At 38.4% G+C, this 20,695-nt stretch overlaps 1 protein-coding gene across 1 annotated transcript in view; it reads right to left on the bottom strand.

The window, feature by feature from the left end:
• Positions 1 to 20,695, bottom strand: part of nrxn3a (neurexin 3a) — a 257,417-nt gene that overhangs the window by 17,384 nt on the left and 219,338 nt on the right. Inside the window, 3 exon segments of the mRNA XM_042500138.1 lie at positions 7,495 to 7,585; positions 11,474 to 11,781; positions 12,645 to 12,734. Coding sequence (XP_042356072.1) covers positions 7,495 to 7,585; positions 11,474 to 11,781; positions 12,645 to 12,734 — 489 coding nt within the window.

Here is a 20,695-nt window from a genome sequence, read left to right on the forward strand (position 1 = left end):
AGAATTTTTTTTTTCCCAGGCTCCCAGCAGTGGTTAGCAGGGACTTGAAATCTGACTTAAGCTTGACCAATTATCTGGACATTACATCATTAGCTCCAACATTCGTGATTACAGTGTGGACAGAAGTGTAAAGATCCAGAATAGCAGGAAGTTGTTCAGTGACATCAGAAGTTCTGTAGCCAGAGAAACAGTTAGTAACAGCACAAGGAAGCTTAATGAACCTGACAATGGAGTCACCTATCACAAGAATGTCTGGCTGAGACAAGACATCCTCCGTCATAAATGGCCAGGTTACCAGGATAGTCCTGAGGATTAGGAACTGCTGCTGAAATAGCAGCAGGTCTCCTACTGCACATGGTAGAGGGCAGCAGTGCAGGTACAGGCAGAGAGGACAAAAGAGCAGGAGGGGCCTCTGGACTGAAGTGTGCAGGAGTGGGGTATGGATGTATTATAGTGAGGGATGGGGGGGCACTGAGCTGGAGATAGGTGGCTGTGGGGTGCCTGATAAAGATGATACAAGAACTGATGCAGAGTGAGAGTTCTGCACGGGAGATAAACAGGGATGTTTGCAGGTAGAGGGTACAGCTGGCTGGTCACGGACTGCTCTGCCAGCAGGAAGTGGTATAGAGGGGAGGGCATCTTCAAACAGTTCAGCCAGAGGGGAGCAGAAGTTGAAGAGTGGAAGGTCATCTTCACCGGTACCTATAGAGTCATAGGGAGGAAGAGAGAACCTTTTTCGATCAACCACGGACGCCCAGAAGGGGGAATATGGTGAAATTAGGCCAAGGAACATCACCAGGAGCTGCTGCCATGTCAGATGTACCAGGCCACTGGCAACCCACTGGCTCAAGAAGGTTCAGCTGGGAACATAGCTCTGTCGGCCGCTGGAGGAGATCTTCAGTAAGCTGCTCAATCGACTGGAGTTCAGTTTTTAGCTCAGTGATCACTACTGTGGGAGCTACCAATGAAGCTTAAGTAGAGAGAAGACCAGGGCCAGCAACCAAGAAAAAGTAGACAAGGAGCCGTGCTGAACTGTAGGCTGCAGTATGGTGAGCAGAAAAACGGTGAACTTACTCGCTTGGGCTCCATATGGAGCCTGCAGCAGTGAGAGAGCAAATTACCAACACCGAGAAATGTAAGGGAGACTTACCACCAAGGGCCAAAGATGACGTTGTGAATGAATCACCCCTGGTAAGATCAATTCCAAATTGGCGTCATTTTCATCATTTATTGTTGTGCGGAGGCAGGCTGGTGAAAGCAGGTACTGGGAATTTCCCCAGGCTTTCAGACTGGGGAGAGCCGATGATGGGGATTTTCTCACGCTGTCAGCTGTAGTTCTGAACACTTATGATTTAAATCATTTGAAACCAAAGCATCCGATATCTACAATGCAACATCCAGTTAAAAGGGACAAGTTAAAATGGCAAAGATTTAAAAGTTTAGGCCACATGTGCACTGGATCAGTTTCACGTGACTGAACTGACGTTACAAAGCATGGAATCACTGCATAACAAGGCTAACATTAGCTATAAAGGCTAGTATATTTAGTTTTTTCATCCTGGGCAATACGGTAAAATCATTATTTATGGCTCCTAAGTTATATACTGTAGATTTACATAAACCCAGAGTCTTCCCCATGACAACAGACAATGACAGGGCGTAATCCTTGAATGCAGACAAGATGATAGGCGAGACAAGCAACATTAACCGGCCAGTCAGAGTGAGTTCGGCACGGAGAGACAAATCTTTTTTTTTTTTTTTTTTTTTTTTGAGCTTTTGTTTTTTAATCCCACATTCCACAACTAGAAAATTAGAGAAAAGACACTTATAGATAAAAAGACAAAAAAATGATTTGATGACCAAAATTGTTGTAGAAAATTGAATCCAATTTTATTTAATTTTTTTCTATGTTTTATTTATCTGATTTTTATATATGGTATTATGTGCAGTTTGGGAATGTAAACCGGACCAACTTAAACACACGGTAACATTGTAGCAAATAAATGTTTTACAACCATTTACTTTGTGTCAACCACTGCTGCTAACAAGCTAACAACGTAAATAAATAAAAGATGCTAACTACGCTTACGATTCTGATACTCTTGTAGTCGCCAATTTTTCTTACACAACAGAGTCATTATCTGAGTGCGATTCTGACTGAGGCTTAAACATGTATGGCTGAATCACTGTCTTTGGGATTTTTTGAGACACAGTGAGACACAGTTGAAACTAATGAAGTGTCTTCTATGCCAGGCAACAGCATAGCAGTATACTTAAACATGTTGCTGAAACATCACTGAATATTGATGTTGAATAATAGTAATGAAGCCCATCTGATGTGACTGCAACATGACTGGAGGCGGTCTGGTGTGTTTTGGCCCAGGCCCAGAGATGGTCTATCTCAGGCATGACTTGGCATGTTAAACTGTTCATGGAAATACAAACCAAGGCAGCATGGGTTGACTTGGCACAACCAAAAGTGCTAATGGAAAGGCCCTCTAGTTTGAAACAAGAGCCACTGTCAAACCACAGCTGTGGTTTCTATATGTTACGATAACCTCACGACCCAGACTATTTATTGACCAAAAAATGTTACGTATACCAGCTTTAACCCCATAGTGTCTTTTGACATATGATTATATATTTGCTTAATGCAACCCAGATAGTTTTTTCATGTAAGTAAAAATACAATCAAAAGGGAATTTCATAAGATGGCATGTCTGACTAGAAAATAAATGGAGACCAAGTGTTGCCAGCTTCATCGTGGTCAGCCTGTCTCCAGCCACCACCATTTTGTGTTTAGTATTTCTGGAGATTCTATTACTTACCCGTTTTACTGACCGAACCACCAGAACATTAAACCTGTTTTCTTTTCATGGTTCAATTGTGTCTGTCTCTGCTACTGTGGTCCAAAAAACAAAGACCTACATGTGTCAGATATAGTGTTTTGTTTTTTTGTTTATTCAGTTTTGATCTTTGTTTTATTTCTTTACAGTCATCTCAATGCTGATATGAGGCAGAGGGTCAGTTTAGAACAACGGCTGATTTGACATAATAAGCAAGACTGTCTTCCTCCAAAATACGCCTGCACAGAATGTGTTAGTAGAAATCATGTCCTAAATTTATTATTTTTTTGTAAGGTGGTGAAAATTTTGGAACTGGCTTTGGTTTTTATTACGGGATCAAAGTTTATGGAAGGTCTTTGGAAGGTCGTTGGTACCTGTCATGGCAACAACTTTATTCCAACTTTAACTTAATTCCCTGGTGTACACTAATAGTGAAGTAGAATTTCAACTGAGGCCTTTCAGGCCAAGAGGACTTGAGAGCGTGTTTCATTTATCAGAGTATCACCTTGCTCAGTCTCCCCAATAAAGCTAATTTCAGGGTGCTGGAACAGAAGTTCCAACTAAATGTCAAAGTTAAGATGATGAAGACAGGGAAGCCTGTCCTGGTCGTGGAACAGTGGACCAGCTCTTTACCCTTGCAGGGCTTGAGAGGTCATGGGGGTTTGCCTGTCTAGTTTACATGTTTTGTGGACTTGGAGTAAGCTTTTGCCCATGTCCCCTGGAGAGTCCTGTGGGGGTACTGCGTAAAAAATGTGGGGTACAAAGGTCATTGCTATGAGCCATCTGGTTCTTCTTGAAATCTTTGTCCATATACTCAACACATCTGTAGAGGAGTGAGGGGTGAATCTGATTTATAGACTATAGCGATACTTCACAGACAGCCTGTCATTCAAGTGTTCCTGCTTTTAAATATGTGCAAATTTATGCATTAATAAAATGTACCCCAACCTCTCCACACAGTTGTCATACATGCTAAAATTAGCTGTTAGCTGTTAGCTATTATTGAAGACTTAATCTAAACCATCTGATCCTTCTGCCATTTGTTATTTCATTAAGAAAATTATTCTGACAGATCTTAGACAACAATTCCACCATTAATTTGGCACTGTTTTTTTTTATTTTTTTATTTTTTAAACGCTATGTTTTAAGCAGATGTTGTAAAATTTATGGAGCTAGTTGATGAAAAGTAAGAGTAGAAGAGGCCAGAGGAGGCAGCAAAGTTTCAGAGACTCTATAGTGATGGAGACCTCACACCTTTTCCTGAGTTCATAAAAGAGATTAACCTGAACATCAGCAGGAAAACTATTGCTAATAGGGTGTTTATGTATGAGTGTCATATGAGTCACAATATCTATGGTCTCCAAAATATATGCATAACTTGATATTATAGAGTTTGCAGTTTTAGCTATTCAAGAGACCTTTCTACTTGCCATCTTATGAAATTGTTTGACAGGGGAGGAAAAGACGACAGAATTACAACAGAGAACAGAATCACTTGATAAATTCTCCACACAAACCAGACAGACAACAGCCACAATGACAAAATAAAGATGGTGTTGGGTAAGACAGATGACATTCGGTGATGCTGGGACCAAAAAAACAACGGTTTACAACTTAAACACAAATTCAGACAAAGCAACCAAGTTAGTTTAAATATGGAGGCATGGAGTCAAGGATCAAAAAGCATGCAAAGAAATGATCAGCGGTCACCCTGAAGAGAATGATTTGAAGTGTGTGATACCAATGATTGCTTAAGAGAAAAAATAAAGTGTAAAATATTAGAAGTTTTGACAAAAAAATCTTTTTATGCCATTTACATAACATTAACTTCAAAGGTAATATAGCATTGGAAGGAAGTTAGGTGGTAGAGAAAGACAAGGGACTGGAAGACTACCTGACAAATTAGGAGGGTACAACAGTCTTCATATACAGCTGTGGTTATTATGTAATTTTTCCCTTTCAAGACTCTAAAGGTGCTGGTAAGAAAAGATTTTTTTGCACATTATTTGGTTTGAAAACCAAATGATGGATGTTTTCATTAAAGCCGCATGACACAAATGGTACCCCATATATGAGGAAACAATTATCACCCACCAAATGTCATACTGCACAAGGCCAAAATACAACAGTGGTTTTTAAATGAATGGCGAATTGATGAGAATGATGTCTTGATAACAAAATATAGAAAAAAAAAAAACAAAATTGGAAATAGCAAACAAAGGAAATTTTACATCAAAGCATGCCTCTGTCAAAGTTAAAGTGATGTTAAGGTTAGAATGGTGTGAATTTCTGTGTAAACACATGAGTGGATGACCGGGGCCCTGTCTTTGTCTTTCTTCACAAATTCCCATGAATTTCAGGATACACATAACAGTTTTAAACCAATTCAAATGCTAATCGTTGACATGCTATTTGAAAAAAAATGGGAATGACCTTCAAAAGGAAGAACCTGCTGGTAGGCCGCAGAAGAATTGGGAATTTTACCTTTAACTTTTAGGAATTGCGCTGTGTTCACACCGAAAAAGAAGCTAATGTTTGCATCAAATTACTCATACAAATATTGCCTCTGGAGTGCTTTGGGAGTATTTTGCATATTTTGGTGAAAGTTTGCCCTTGACAGCTGTGCTAATGGTTTTACTAACTAATTAGGGGAGGCAGCTAACTTTGTATAGATAATGAACTTAGCCATTGTAAGGCCACCAATTAGTTTTTGGACTGCTGCTGTAGCAATGCCTTGCAGATAGCCTGTCACTCATGTGGCCCATCCTTAAATATGCGTAACTTTGGACCTTAATGAAATGTGAAGAGGTGACTTTCACTCCTTTTACAGTTGTCATGAATGTTATCATGAATGTTGGAATTTGACAGAAACCAAACCAGTTTTTTACACCAGGGTGTAATCATGTTTATGTCTGCTGTAAAGCTGGGCATTTTATAATGGAGTCAGCCTTTGGAGGGCATTTGATGAACTGCAGTTTTTGCCCCTTCTGCACTGGCTTCATTTTTCAGCCTCAGAGGTTGTTTCACAATGTTTATTTACGATAACTGGGTGGAAAACTGGCACCACATATATAAAATCAAACAGCACTTAGCAAATGCTGCCTGAAGTGGTTAATTTTAAGCCTTATTAAAAAAGGGCCCATCAAGAAAAAGTGGTAGTAGTTGTAGTTTTGGTTTATCAGCAATGATAGCAAAGCAGCAAATTACACAAAATAAGTACAGCATAAATGTCAGATAGGTCGAAATCTATTGTTTGTGCTTGAAAGAAAGCAAAAGATTTGCTTTTTGTGAAATGTCATAGAGCAGAACTCACCTAAATTGAGTGCACCTAGCTTTTGATCTGCAGAATAGCTCACCAACATTTTAACTGCAATTATCTGGGAGCTAGACGTCTGGTGAAACTTAATTGTTTTCTGACAATGTAGTATATAAGCAAGTTTGTCAGTGTAAATGTTTTACTGTTTTAATTGTTACTTGTATAATATTCACCAGTGTTTTGCTGTAAAGGCTTTTACAGGACACGAGCAGCTTGTCTTCTTTCTAACATGAACATAATGCTGTAGCTGACAGCCATTTACATCAAACAGCAGCATTTTAAAGGCGTTGTGTTTGCTGTTTTAGGGGATATCATGAATTTAATATGAGACCATTCAAATAAGTGTTATGTTTGAAGAGTTGCTGTATTGTTTTTTTTTTTTGTATGGGCTACAGAAACAAAATTTGATTGAGAAACATTTCTAAAAAGTTTCCAAACATCATACATTTCAGAAAGGTGTGTGACAGTCTGACTGTTTAACTGTGGAAATGACCACATAACATTAATAATGTTACCAAAATATGGAAATTCCCAAATTCTTTCAAACTTATTCTCTAACTTATCACAAGAGTTAAACCTTTAAGAATTTTAAATATTTAGATACAAAAAAAGACAGAATAACAAGTACACCTAAAAGCAAAAGTATGACTCAAAAAAGGAAAAACTTGTACACAGAAATTCAATGATATCTGTTCTCTATTACATGAACCAACATGAGCCAATATGGAAAAACTCAAATGAAAACAAAACATCACTGTAGTCTAGACAACGCTCTGCATTTAATTTGAAAAAAAAAACAAAAGAAAAAGACTGTCAAAATGTATTGTTTCAATTATCATAGCAGAGAATGGCAGGAGCAGTGGACTCAAACACAATGAGTAACATTTTGCAGCATCAGTGCAGAGAACATGGTTCACCATCATACAAATTTTGCACATTTGTGATGATATGTACTAACCTTAATTATTACTCTAAGCAGACAAAATTTGTATGTATATTGGTGACAATGTTAACCACTTTGGAAGACCCCATGTGCAAGTATAGCTCATGATATTAATGGCTCTCTGGGTTACCGAATGAAACTAAATGAATTTGAATCTGTATAACCGATGAGCCAGTTCAACTTTTTTTAATTTAAATGTGTGCCTTGCATTTAATAATCCAGCTCCTCCTATTGGGTAATGTGCAGTGCAGTTATGCTGACTGTTACTGCATTGGTTGTATGAAGTTACACTTTGATAACCATGGGGGGGTGATGCTCTGAGGATACCTTGATCCTCTGGTGCAGATGAGTGAAAGCACAAAAAAAAAGGCAAGCAAATGCAAACTAACCTAGCCCACCTGCATGGCTAGTTTCACACTCCTCCAGGTCTTCATCATCACTCGAACACTCTGCAGATGAGACAATGTCATCTGCCGTATGCTTTATGAGTAGAAGGTCGGTCATCAGAGGTCACAGACACAGCAAAGATACCCCAAACACCAACAAAAAAACAAAGAAGACAAAGAAAGACAAGGGGAAACATACACAAGTTAGAAGGTGAGCATGAAACCTTGTAAACAGTAGTTAAAGTTAAGTAAAAGCTTTAAACTTTTCATTTATTCATGTTCTTTATCAGTGCTTTCTCCTGCATCTCACAGTCTCCCTTATTTGATGTGAGTTCGCTCAGTTGTCATAGAGAACGCTCAATTGTTGAGACGTGACCAAATTATTCAACACGTTTTCATCCCCACTCGTCACATGTTGCCGCTTTGCAGTGGACTTCTGCATCTACATATTATGTTTTAGGTATCCTACTGTATCTGCTGTTTATATTCCAGGATGTCGCTACCATGATGTTAACAAATGCTCATGGTGGGATGACACATCACATTGAGACGGATAGTGAACACCGGACTTCCTCATGACAGTTCAGGGTTTGTTGGATCCATCCAACTCGCCTTCCACCCACCTAATAGGTGCTGAAGCCCCTGTATTATATTGTTACTGGCAGCATTTCAACCTGACACCTGCGTGCAGTGTTTCATGTGGATACGACCACTGCCCTCTGGCCATCCACTGGCATATAATCACACTACAACTGGTTCTGTCAGGCTGCATTCTCACCTGACGCTGTCCAGTGGCATTTAATGTGCACTTTCTTATTGATCAATTGTGATAACAATAAAATATATATTTTTTAAAATAATATTTTCCTCTTTAAACTTCAAAGTCAAAATCTTTAGGGAAAAAAGATTTCCAGTTTGTGTATGTATCAATAAATAAATTAAAATGCTGATTTTTTTTTAATTTCCCATTTAATTTCCCCCTTTATTTATCAATTTATTCATTTTAATATTTATTTGCTTATTTATATATTATTTTCCACTTTGCACATTAATTGCCCAATTTATTTAATTTCAAATTTTATTTTCCATTTTACATATTTATTTATTCATTTTAAAATGTATTCATATTTCTGTAATTATGTATTATTCTCCCTGTTTGCTTTTCCCTCCAAAAGGGTGTTGAAATGTAGAAATATTACTTTTCTTAACATTTTGTGGGTTTCTATTGTGTATTGATTAGTCTAAAAGGCTGAAAGTCGCTATATCCTCATTCCTTGAGAGTTTAAGTGTGCTGTTCACTGAAATTTTACAAATGCCCAAGCCTGGCTCACATCCCATTTTTCTAAGCTAAAAAGCATCTGACTATCTCTTTAAAAATATTAAAAATAACAACACTACAGACCTCACTACCCTGATTACCTCTGACCCAGCTGACTCTGTGAATCAAACCATTATTGTCTCTCCTCTCCCTTCGCAGTCATTGCCTCCCGGAAAACTTACAGTCTCGTTTGCCCAGACCACTCCCTGGTTCATTGCTGACTAGGGATGTAACGATGCATCGTGAGGCCGTTAAAAATTGATAAAAAATATGTTGAGATTCAAATTGGTGAGATGAAAAATGAACCGCAATACTCTTTTTGAACAGCAGAGGGCAGAATTTACTTTTGACTTTGCTTGACCGACGTTCCACGTCACTACGTATTCAACGTCCGCTCCGCGATAGGTGATATCGAAAGAGAAGATGCACCGGAAGATGCGCAGAGAAATATTGCAAGAGAGTGTTGAACTGCATAAAGCGTACAACTAACATGATGCAGCATGTGAGCCGGCATCATAGTGAGGAGCTCCGGTCAGCCCTGCATACACATGTTCCTCTTTAACAGCAACTACATGGCCAAACCACAGTGACAAGCTGCAATCCCGCTCACCCAAATGAATACAAGTGCCAAAGAAACACGAGTCACCCAGGAGTGGGAAATCACCAACTCAGTTCTTCAAACTCGCCTTCTCTGCTTTCCCCTCTAGCAAAAGCATACCTTTACACAGCAGCCACCTCTGTCCCAAGTGAAAGGTGTTTTTTTTTGTTTTTTTTTTTTTAACAGCAGGGGATATTGTGAATGTCCAGAAATGCATTCACTGTATAGTTTGTGATTAGTATCTATTTATTTATGTTTTATTCCCACGGCCACTGAACTTACAGCTGAAAGAGCAAGTCGGCCTTTCAGTCAGCTTGCGTGTGTGTGTATCTGTGTTTGTGTGCATTGTCTTGTCCATGCAACATCACAGACAGGCAGGAGAACAGGTAAACAGTAGACAGTGGCAGAAGTAGATGTCTTTGAAAACTTTTCAGTGGTTTCTTCTTGTTATTTATCTTTTGCTTATTATGTCCACTTTTCAAACTCGGCGCAGATGTATCTGGATCGGTGGTTTTTCGCTGCATCAGAGGACACAGACCGTAATGAGTGACGGTGCATCATTGCATCTCGCCAGTTAGGGGCTGATATTACCATTTCACCTGCGTACTGTGTTCCCATAGATGCTGGAGTCGGAGGCGATAAAAACATGGATGGTGAAGTCTGGATACAGCCATTGGGGTGGGGCCTCGGTCGGCGGAGCGACCGACTTCCAGTTTAGCGCCTCGGCTAGCTTGAATGGCGGTCTAAAAATAGAACTGGATGATTTGCATCTAGACAGGGATAGAAGACTTGGCGGGTTTTGGCACTCACAAAAAATGATTTACTGATTTACAGATGTCTCTTTCCCCATGTTAGTCGATGGGGAAAAGTCTTTCTGGGCCAGTGTCATCATGTGACTGACTCAAACAGTGTAATTCCACTTTCGGCCACTATGTAAATTTTGCATCGACACATCGCACACTTCCTGGGGGTTTAGGATGAGGCAGACAAAGCTCTTTTTCCGGGTTTAGAAATATATAAAATACCCGGATCTACTAGCACATAGAGTATGTGTAGTAAAGATTAAAGGCAACCAAACGCGGCCAGGTGCGGCCGAGCGGGTTACTTTTGCCGGCGGAGCAACTGACTTCCGGATTAGTGCCTCGACTAGCCTGAATGGTGGTCTAAAAAATGTCAATTTTTAGGATAAAAAGCAAGAAAGTGTGTGTAGGGCAGGCTGGAACACGTCTGGACACAACTTGTGTGCACATGAAACGCAAAAGGATGGCCTCAGGTTGAAACATTGCCAACAATCACATAATATAAATGGTAAATGGACTGTACTTTTATAGCAATTTTCTAGTCTTTTCGACCACTAAAAGCACTTTCACGGGAGCAATTTGGGGTTCAGTATCTTGCCCGAGGATACTTTGACATGTTGACCGCAGGAGCTGAGAATCTAACTGCTGACCATCTGATTAGAAGACGATCCACTCCACCTCTGAGCCACAGCTGCTCCAAAAAGGAGCACAAGGATGGCTATAGGGTCGGTGGGAGGCGAGGTGGATGGGTCAAATCTGGACTTTGATGCGAGAGTTCAGTGTTTGCTTTCCATCTGAATGTGATGGGGATTTTTCTACACCTTACCATGTGCCTCCCTCCCCTAATCCTATGTGTTAGTTGCCATGTGCTGTTGTTGAGTAAATATAGTTAAGTGCAGCATCATCCCATGTGTTTGTGTTAACATCACAGTAGCGGCATTCTGGAACATAAACAGATGCAGAAAGATACTTAAAACATAATATTCAGACGCAAAAGTCCACTGACAAAGCTGCAATATCTGATGACTTGGGATGTGTTGAAAGAAAAGAAAAAAAAACACAATGTGTGTAACAAGTAGTGTAAACTGACATGTCATCCCCGAGCGTCTAATACTTACACTGCAGATGTACCAGAGCATCATAGCTTGCCGTAAACGACCACTGACTAAGAATCAGTATCTGATGAGTCAGAGAGTGAGAATTCTTTGGTCCTGTGCACATTAGTATTTATATCTGTGTACAGTTATTATGAAAATGTGTCCATACCTGTACAGTTGAGGAGGATCTGTGTTTTCGTGTGGTGGTGGTTGACATCATGGTTGTAGTCTCAACGAAGGTAGCGGACATCTCAGGAGACATTGCTGTGGTCCTGGCTGAGCCTGCCACACTGGGCACATCCCCTACCAGCCTCACACTTCCATTAATCTTGATGTTGGGATTGCCCTCAGCAGCCATGTTCAGCACCTTGAGGCCATTGTAATAAAGGCCAGAGAGTTGACCTTGAAAGGGTCGGCCGTGATCACTACCACCAATTGCCACTGTTGCTTGAGTGTTGAAAATTGTAAGCTGCCGTCCTACAAGAGACATCCAGATGCAAGATATTTTTAACAGGGAAAAGCACCTTCGCATATACTTTTTTTTAACTTCACTACACATTTACAACAAGACTAAGAGTGTTATTTTTGTGGAATGACCAGCGCAGGCGGTACTTTAACATTTTGGTAACATTTTGGTTCCGCTAACCTAGACATTTTTCTTGATCGTGTGTGGTTTTGATGCCCAGCACATGGTGCGCAGGCGGTAGGAGAAGTGCAACCATGTGGGAAGATCATGCAAATGAGGCTTCCAGTTGTTGGTATTTCAGTGAAAATTAGGTCTTATCCATTAACTATTGTTTATTTCTGGTCAGCATATTTGCACTTTGCACTGCTGAATCAATAAAGCTTTAAGACACGCACATAATCTCTGCGCTGGTTGTTCCACGTGTACGATGCATGTACATTTATAAAAGCATTTCATAATACTACTTTTCATTATATGTTAAATTATTTTACTATTTATTGGTTCATTTATTTACATTTATTTTGGTCATTAGGTAGTTATGAATTTTTAGTCCACATGAAATTTCAAATTAAGTTGCATGCGTTGGTTTACATTTATGTTCATGCTTCTAAGTTTACCTTAAAAACTTTTAAAAAATGAAAAAAATAATTTGGTCAGATAAAGTCAAAAGAAAGACCTACATTAATGTGCTATCTTCACGGTTGAAGTGAGTATCACAGAAAACAAGAACTGAAATCAAATGTTTCATTTCAAACTCAATCACACAAATCATTTAAACCGTCACAGAGAAGTGAGCACACTCTCATTATATTCCAGATGAGGTTTTAACACATCATCAGTTCAGTGAACACAGATAAGCATAAAAACAAATTACCTTTCTCTTGTAGCCACTCCTCTACTGGTCTGGCGTATTTGAAAGGAATTTTCTTATTGGCCATTTGAATGCGTTCAATGTCACTGTTCCCTTTAAAGTTTAAGCAGACATTTATAAAGACATTTATTGATCATCAGCATCATGTCACCGTAAATGTTTCCCTCTAACATTTACAATACGTTTAAATGATTTTAGCTGAAGATTACATTTTTATTAAACTTTTTTTGTGACAGTATAACTAATATTACTATCTTGATGTCTGTATTTATGCACAAAAAAGGATACATAATATTCACGTTAAATTATCAACAACTTTGTAATTGTTAAATACATGAAGCAGATGAAATGTAAACATTACCCCACTCCAAGCATTACAACAGATAATTTTACATTATTTCATAACTTAAAGACATCTAAGCCAGTTTTCCTCTGTTTTTGGTTTGCCTTGTCTCCTTTTCTAAAAATGTATGTGAAACATCAGCACTGTAATGCACAATCATGATTATATGACTATAAATACAAAAGGAAAAAAAAGGAAATAGATATCACAGAAGAATTAAGAGTGATTAAAAATAAATTTAAAAAAGAAAAAGCAGCAAACATTTTTAACCATGATTTCTTTTTTCATTAAAAAATGGCTTAAATTATTTTAAAAGAGTTGCCAATTTAATCATTTAGTGACTAATAGTTCCAGCTTCAATTGTCCATTTTCATAGGTTTTGTGTGCAAACATCTTAATTTAGAAAGAAGCCAGAAACTGAAGCTGTCAAAGAAAAGTAGTGTAGTATAAGCAGAAAGTGGCATGAGAGGAAAAGAGTACCTGAGTAAATATATTTAGTTACAGGTTACACCACTACGCCCAAGCAGACCTGTTGCCAAAAAATAAGTATAAAAATTCTTTCTTTCCTGTCTCCATTCATCTTTTAAACACTAACAGCAGAGGGAGGTAACTGCTTTGGTTTTCCATTACCTGTGATGATGATGATGACAACGATGATATTGCAACAGTAACAGTACATGTTGTATTGCAGTATGATGATGCTGATGACGATGACATGGCGACAGTAACAGTACACATTGTACTTGTGAGCTGTATTGCAGCATCAGCCTTATGGTGCTGGTCCTGATGCTGCATTATTGTAAATGTGACCTGCTGATGGTGTTGTATATTACACTGGAAATTGTTACGTTATTGGAGATGTTGTCACTTGTAGAATTATTATAGGCTCTATGGAGTTATGGTGGACACTTAGTAATCTGCACCTGTGCAGCTTGAATATAGCAGCTTGTGTATAGGTGTACAGGTTCATGTCAACTGTTGTATGGTTTTGTGTCATACTGTTCGTGCTTTATGTGTTTCTATTATCTTTTTACACTTGCTGGAACACAAAGTGCTCTCTGGGACAAATAATATAATAGAAATGAATTGAAAGAGTCTTACTGTTATAAGTTTGTGGGTATGACTTGACATATGAAATATCCCAGATGTGTAGCCATGCAGTTAAAGGGAGATTTTACCAGCTGTGATGTAATGATACCAAAATTCATGGTACAATATTATCAAATTCGTAGTCATATGATATGATAGTTATCATAATATTTAAAATAAAATAAACAATCTAAGATAAATATGACTACAACAATATCCCTTAACGATAATCTGGATTGTACAGTGTTTACCACTGGTAAAAAAGTTGTTTTTACTTTAAGTATCTCTAATTTTCTCGATAACAAAAAATATGTGCAAAAGTTGCCTTAAATTGTCTTGGACAATGAATGATTCATCTATGTACAATAGCAAAACAAAACAGCCTATAGCAGTCCTTTTTAAAAAAAAATAAATTAATGACAATAAAATTAATCATTTATTAGCTACATACTGAATCCCCTTGTTAAATCTGCAAGCTTTACAAGAAAAATTACCATGCATGGTAGATATTGTCACAGTCCCACAATATTATTACTAGTACATGGTTGCTGCATAATAGCACAAAGTGATGCTTTTGATGTTTTTGTGTTTGTGTCATGTATCCATTTGTAGGACTCCAGAGCGGGATTTGGGGAGAAGGACCTGCAGCAGCACACCATGGCCATGTTTGTCATTTGAAAGGAAGGGGGAGCACGGGAAGAGCTACCTCAAGACATTGGCATTGTCATTGAAGGTGTGGGAGTGTTGATTGCACTGACCTCAGTCACCTTGGCTTGTGCTGTCAGTTTTGACAAATTCTAAAAAACAGCTACACAGCACACTGTCAGAACCTCACAAGAACGAATCACTGTGATGTTAATGTTGGTTTTTCTGTGTTATATCTGTTTACTGCAGTGTGGGCTAATAATTTTCAAGAGCATACCATGGCACTTGCATATATGTAACACACTTTCCTTCCCTCCATTAAGTTATTGGTTTCAATGAGTAGTAAAGTAGTTACCATAAAGAGGCTTGAAATTTGCTTGACTTTGTTTTTTCTTTTTCTGTGAATCATACTACAAATCTGCATAATATTTTCTCAGATATTTGTGAAGGATCTGAATATTTTGAAAATATATTAGTCACAACTTTGCAAAACAAAACTGGAAGAAGGGAATTTTTGGTATTTTTAGTTAGAAAATTACTTAATTTATTGAAAAATTAATCGGTTATTGAAAACGGTGCTACTTAATTTCACTGCCATTAGCACAACTTTTTGTGAAGCATGTAAAAATTGACTGATGGTTTACTTTGTTTACTCACTGTCACATTTTAAGCCAGACTTCAGTTCATTTTTTTAATTGCTTTGCCATTATTTGAAACCTTTGGTTGACATGAACGTGGGAAAATGTCCAATTTGTTTTGGCTCTATTTAAACCCTTTTTTCCCCCTCTCAAATGCACATTTACGCTGTTTAATTGCAGGACATTCACTGTCTCTGGCTGTTAACAAGTGATTCTGTAAAATATATAAATAAATATAAATAAGTTTGCCTCAACTCTCTTTTGCACTTTCATACCAGTTTTATAACACTATGTGTTGAGACTGTTATGTATATTATGCATTTTTGCATGATATCATGTTGCCCTGCCTTCCATAACAGTATTTTGATATACAGTTGAGGACAAAATTATTAGCCCCCCTATGAAATTTTAAGTTTTTTTCAAAATTTTCCCAAGTGCGTTTTTAACAGAGCAGGGGATTTTCAACATAGCACTAGTAAACATACTAGCTTTCTTTAGAAAGCATAAAATAATTTTATTTGCACACAATAACACAATAATTTTAGAAAAAAGACAAATTACAAGGGTCAATATTATCAGCCCCCCTAAGAATGGACCTTTTCATTGAGCCAAAGAACAAGCCATTGTTGTGCAATCATGTGCTTTGACTTTGTAATGCTTACAGCTTGTAATCAGTCAATCAATCAAGTTAAAACTGAGGGTTGTCCAACACTTTACACACAGTATAAAAAAGGATTTGACCTGTCACTTGAGAAAGCATCATTCCAAAAACAGCAGAAATCACTTTAGACTTGAGAAAAAGAATTGTTGATGCTTACAAAGCAGGAGAAGGATATACAAAGTTATCACAGCGTTTCCAAGTGTCAAGAAGTGGAGTGAGAAGTATCATCAAGAAATTTAAAGAGAGCCACACAGTACAGTCTGGCAGAGGTAGGAAGCAAACGATTTCAAAGACTCTGGCAAGAAAACTAGTGAGAGATCTGTCTAATAACCCTAGAACAATTATCAAAACTCTAGTTAATGACTTAGCCAAGTCAAGAATAGTAGTGTCAAAGAAGACAGTCACTAGAGCCCTGCACAGAAATGGACTGCTAGGATGCAGACCAAGAAAAACTCCACTTTTACAGAAGAGACACCTTCAAACCAGACTGAAGTATGCTAAGGACTATCTGGAGAAAGATTATGCATACTGGAAACGTGTCCTTTGGTCCGATGAGACCAAACTAGAGCTGTTTGGCCATTGAGACGTTGCTTATGTTTGGAGAAAGAAGGGAGAGGCGCATAACCCAAAGAACACCATTCCCACAGTTAAACATGGTGGTGGGAGTATTATACTGTGGGGATGCTTCAGAACTGGGAATCTCGTCAAGGTTGAAGGAATCATTAAGAAATAAGGATATGTGAAGATTTTGAAAGATAACCTCAAGCAGTCAGCAGCAAAACTCTGTCTGGGTCATCGCTTTGTCTTCCAACATGACAACAACCTGAAACATACGTCGCTCCTGGTGAAGAACTACCTCCAAAAGACCAAAGTGAATGTTATTGACTGGCCTGCACAAAGCCCTGACTTGAATCCCACTGAAAATCTGTGGGGTGGCCTGAAGACCAGGGTCCATGCCAGAAGACCATCACATCTGGAGGAGCTTGAGAGATTTGCCAAAGAAGAATGGGCTGGGATTCCTCAGGTGATGTGTCAGAGACTTGTTACAAACTACAACAAACGACTGCATGCTGTTATCCAGCAAAAAGGATAAACAATTGATTATTGGCATCAGGAGGGCTAATAATTTTGACCATGGTAGTTTTTGGTTTTTGTGAAATAATTTTGTTTCTGTGTGTAAATTAAAATGATTCAAGCATACAAAATAAAACTAGGATGTTGGGAAAAGCTGTGTTAAAGACTCCATGATCTGGTTAACAACACTTGTGAAAATTCTGAAAAAATCTTAAAATTTCCTAAGGGGGCTAATACTTTTGTCCTCAAGTGTACATTTAGATGATAAAGTCCATTTCAACCACAAATTTGAGTCTTTTTTTTTTTTTTAAAGCAAATAATTGAGTTGTAAATATATTCAATATTGTAAACCTTAAGTTGACTTGCCTGAAGTTTAATTTGTGAAAACTGTTAATTTAAAAGAAATCAAATAGTTAATTTTTTTCTGACTTAAGGCAATAGTATTAATATAACTTGATAATTTTGAGTTGTAAAAACCTAATATGTTTTTGTGTTACCAACTGAAGTATTTTAAGTTGAGCCAATGATTTTCTTTTTACAGTGTGGGCCTCAATTGATGAAGAAGATATACTTTTGGGCAGTGAAGACTTACTAAACAAGTGGCATCTGTAAATTATGTGCAACATATGACAATGACAACATCCCTGCCGGCTTAGACCCTCACCAGTATGCTTTCAGAACCAACACATCCACAGAGGATGCCATATCTACTGCTCTTCACTCAGTCTTCACTCACCTGGAGAATAAGAACAGCTATATCAGGATGCTGTTTGTTGACTTCAGCTCAGCATTCAACACAACTGGACTTCCTCACATGCAGACCCCAGAGAGTTCAAATTGGCAGTCACACCTCCTCTACATTAATGCTCGACATCTGAGTGTATTGCTGTGTGCTCAGCCCATTCCTGTTCACACTGTACAGTCATGACTGCACTCCCAGACATCAGGAGAACTCTATTGTGAAGTTGCAGACAACACCACCATCATCGGCTGTATTACAAACGACGATGAGAGTTCATGCCGGGAGGAAATCAACAATCTTGCAGAGTGGTGCACAGAGAACAACCTACTGCTCAACGTCAGTAAAACCAAAGAGGCTGATTGTTGATTCTAGAATGAAGGAGGCAAAGACACACATCCCTGTCTATATCAGTGGAGCTGAGGTACAGCAGGTGAACAGCTATAGCTTCCTTGGAATTACTATCACTGAGAACCTGTCTAGGTCATCGCACATCACCACCCAGGTTAAAAAAGCACAGAAAGCTCTACTCTACTCTACAGAAAGCTCTACTTCCTGCAGAAACTTAGGAAGGCTAAGTTTACTTACTTTGACCTTACATCCTTTTTATAGCCTATATGTATTATTAGTTTTCTTCCCTCTGTTTTTAAAATATGTTGGTATGATATAACTTTTTTTTTACTGGCCTCTCATGTTTTCCATATTAATATGCAGTTCTTTTTTCTTGTTGTTTGATTTCATTTCTAATATTGACATCATGCAATTGCTTTGAATGCAACATTTTAAAGGTGATGTTTTAGTAAGGACTTTCATAGTCTATACAAGGGCTTGCTTTTCAGATTTGCAGTTTTGAAACTGTTGTGTGTATTGTCTTATGTCCCTAGAGGCCAGAAAAAAGATATTGTGAGCTTTCACAAATGCGCACCTGTGGTGACTGCAGCTATAATCACTCTCTTTGTCAAGGTGTGTCACTACACCCTGAAGCAGGTCTAAACTGATACATGTTAGTATACTTTCAATGTTTCTATCCCTATGAATAAAAGGCCTTAAATGGTTTTCAAACCATTCTTAGTGCCTGGACCTGGATCTTTTGTACCACGGTTTTTTGGTTGTGAGTTCCTCCATTTTTATAAATGAACATGTATTCATGTAATGAGGGTATTATAAATTTTAAGAATTATTAGACAATATAGTCACAAAATGTCATGTCACTTTTACTTATATAGCACATTCGAAAACCACAGATGTTGAACCAAAGTGCTTTCTAGTTGAGGCAGATGGGTTAGAATCTGCCTCGACACAAATTTACGTGGTCAAACCTATACAGCAAAACAGAATGGATTACAATAAAACAACCAAACAACAAAATCATACCACATAATTATCCACACCTCATGGTGAAATGAAAAGAAGCTACAAAAAGTGTTTAAATAACCATCTATGCATCTATCCATCCACCCATCCATTCATTTTCATCTGCTTATCTGGGGCAGGGTCACAGGAGCAGCAGACTGAACAAAGTACTCCAGATATCCCTCTCCCGAGCAATACTTTGCAGCTCCTCCTGGGGACCTGAGGCATTCACACGCCAGGTGGGAAATATTATCCCTAAATTTTGTAAAGATTTGATCATCTGGGGCGAAGTTACAACACTTTTTGATGTCATGTTGAAACACTGAAATTGTCCACCCGACTACGGTAACGCCTTTCAACGAAAGCTCACAATATTCATTTTCAAGCATCATCAACATCTTAAGGACTTTTTGAAACTATTTTGAGATCAATCGAGTCAACCTGCTTGGAGCTGGACATCTTAGTGTAAAACTTTGTCTTTCCTGTGCCAATAGGTGGCGCTCTCATTATCGCTTAAAATTGTCACATAGATGTGTTCATTGTTGGACTCCTATCAAACATGTGAAGTTTGGGGCAGATTGGACCATTCATATCAGAGTTACATACCACTTTCTGTTCACTTCCTGGTTCATAGCAGAACATGCAAATTAGATGCCTCATACAGATCACACGGTGTGATGAAAACTCAAATTTGATAACTTTTGGTGTTAAAAATCTTATGAAGGTAGCCATAAAATTTGAAGTCAATCTGATGAGAGCTCTAGGACAAGTTCTAAAAATCACGACCCTTGAAAATGGCTAAAAATACACCAAAATTAAAACTTCAAATAAAAATTGGCAACTTCCTGTTGGTTTTACGGTATGGCCCCAAGAGACTTTTTTGTAGGTCTTGGGGTGTTACACAGGCCTCCAAAGTTTCTCAGCTCAACATTGCTGCAACATTGAAAATCTGTAGGGGGTGCCTCTAATACATTTCCTCCCACCCACGCATGAGATAAAATATCACATTTTTCACCAGACCTGACAAGTCTGCAAAGTTTCATGAGTTTTGGAATATGATAAAGCCCTCAAAAAGGCAGTTCATTTGAAATAATAATAATAATTAAAGCTGTAAGCAGCGATGAACGGGCCATCGCACCCCTACACAAGTTGAGGCTACTGGCAGGACTCTGAGTGACGCAATCATCCATTTCAGTGAATGACTGAAAAAGTATGCAGAGAGTTTGGACCCTTGAGTGAGATATTTCACACAGTGAATTACTTCCTTTGGACACACAAAATCTACGCCATCTTGGTCTACATCATTTGTAGACCAAAACATGTAGATTTCATGAAAATCAAAAAATTGTTGCGGTACGAGGTATACTTCCCGTTGCCAGTAGGTGGCCCAGTGAGTATCATAGTTAAAAATCTTGTTGATGTGATAAGGGCTGCAGCCTGACCACAACTGTGAAATCTGGGGCCAATTGGTCGATGCAAAGTGAAGTTACAACATGTTCCTTTTTGGTGGCC

This window comes from Plectropomus leopardus, chromosome 14 (genome assembly GCF_008729295.1).
Source record: "Plectropomus leopardus isolate mb chromosome 14, YSFRI_Pleo_2.0, whole genome shotgun sequence".
NCBI classification, from domain to species: Eukaryota; Metazoa; Chordata; class Actinopteri; order Perciformes; family Serranidae; genus Plectropomus; species Plectropomus leopardus.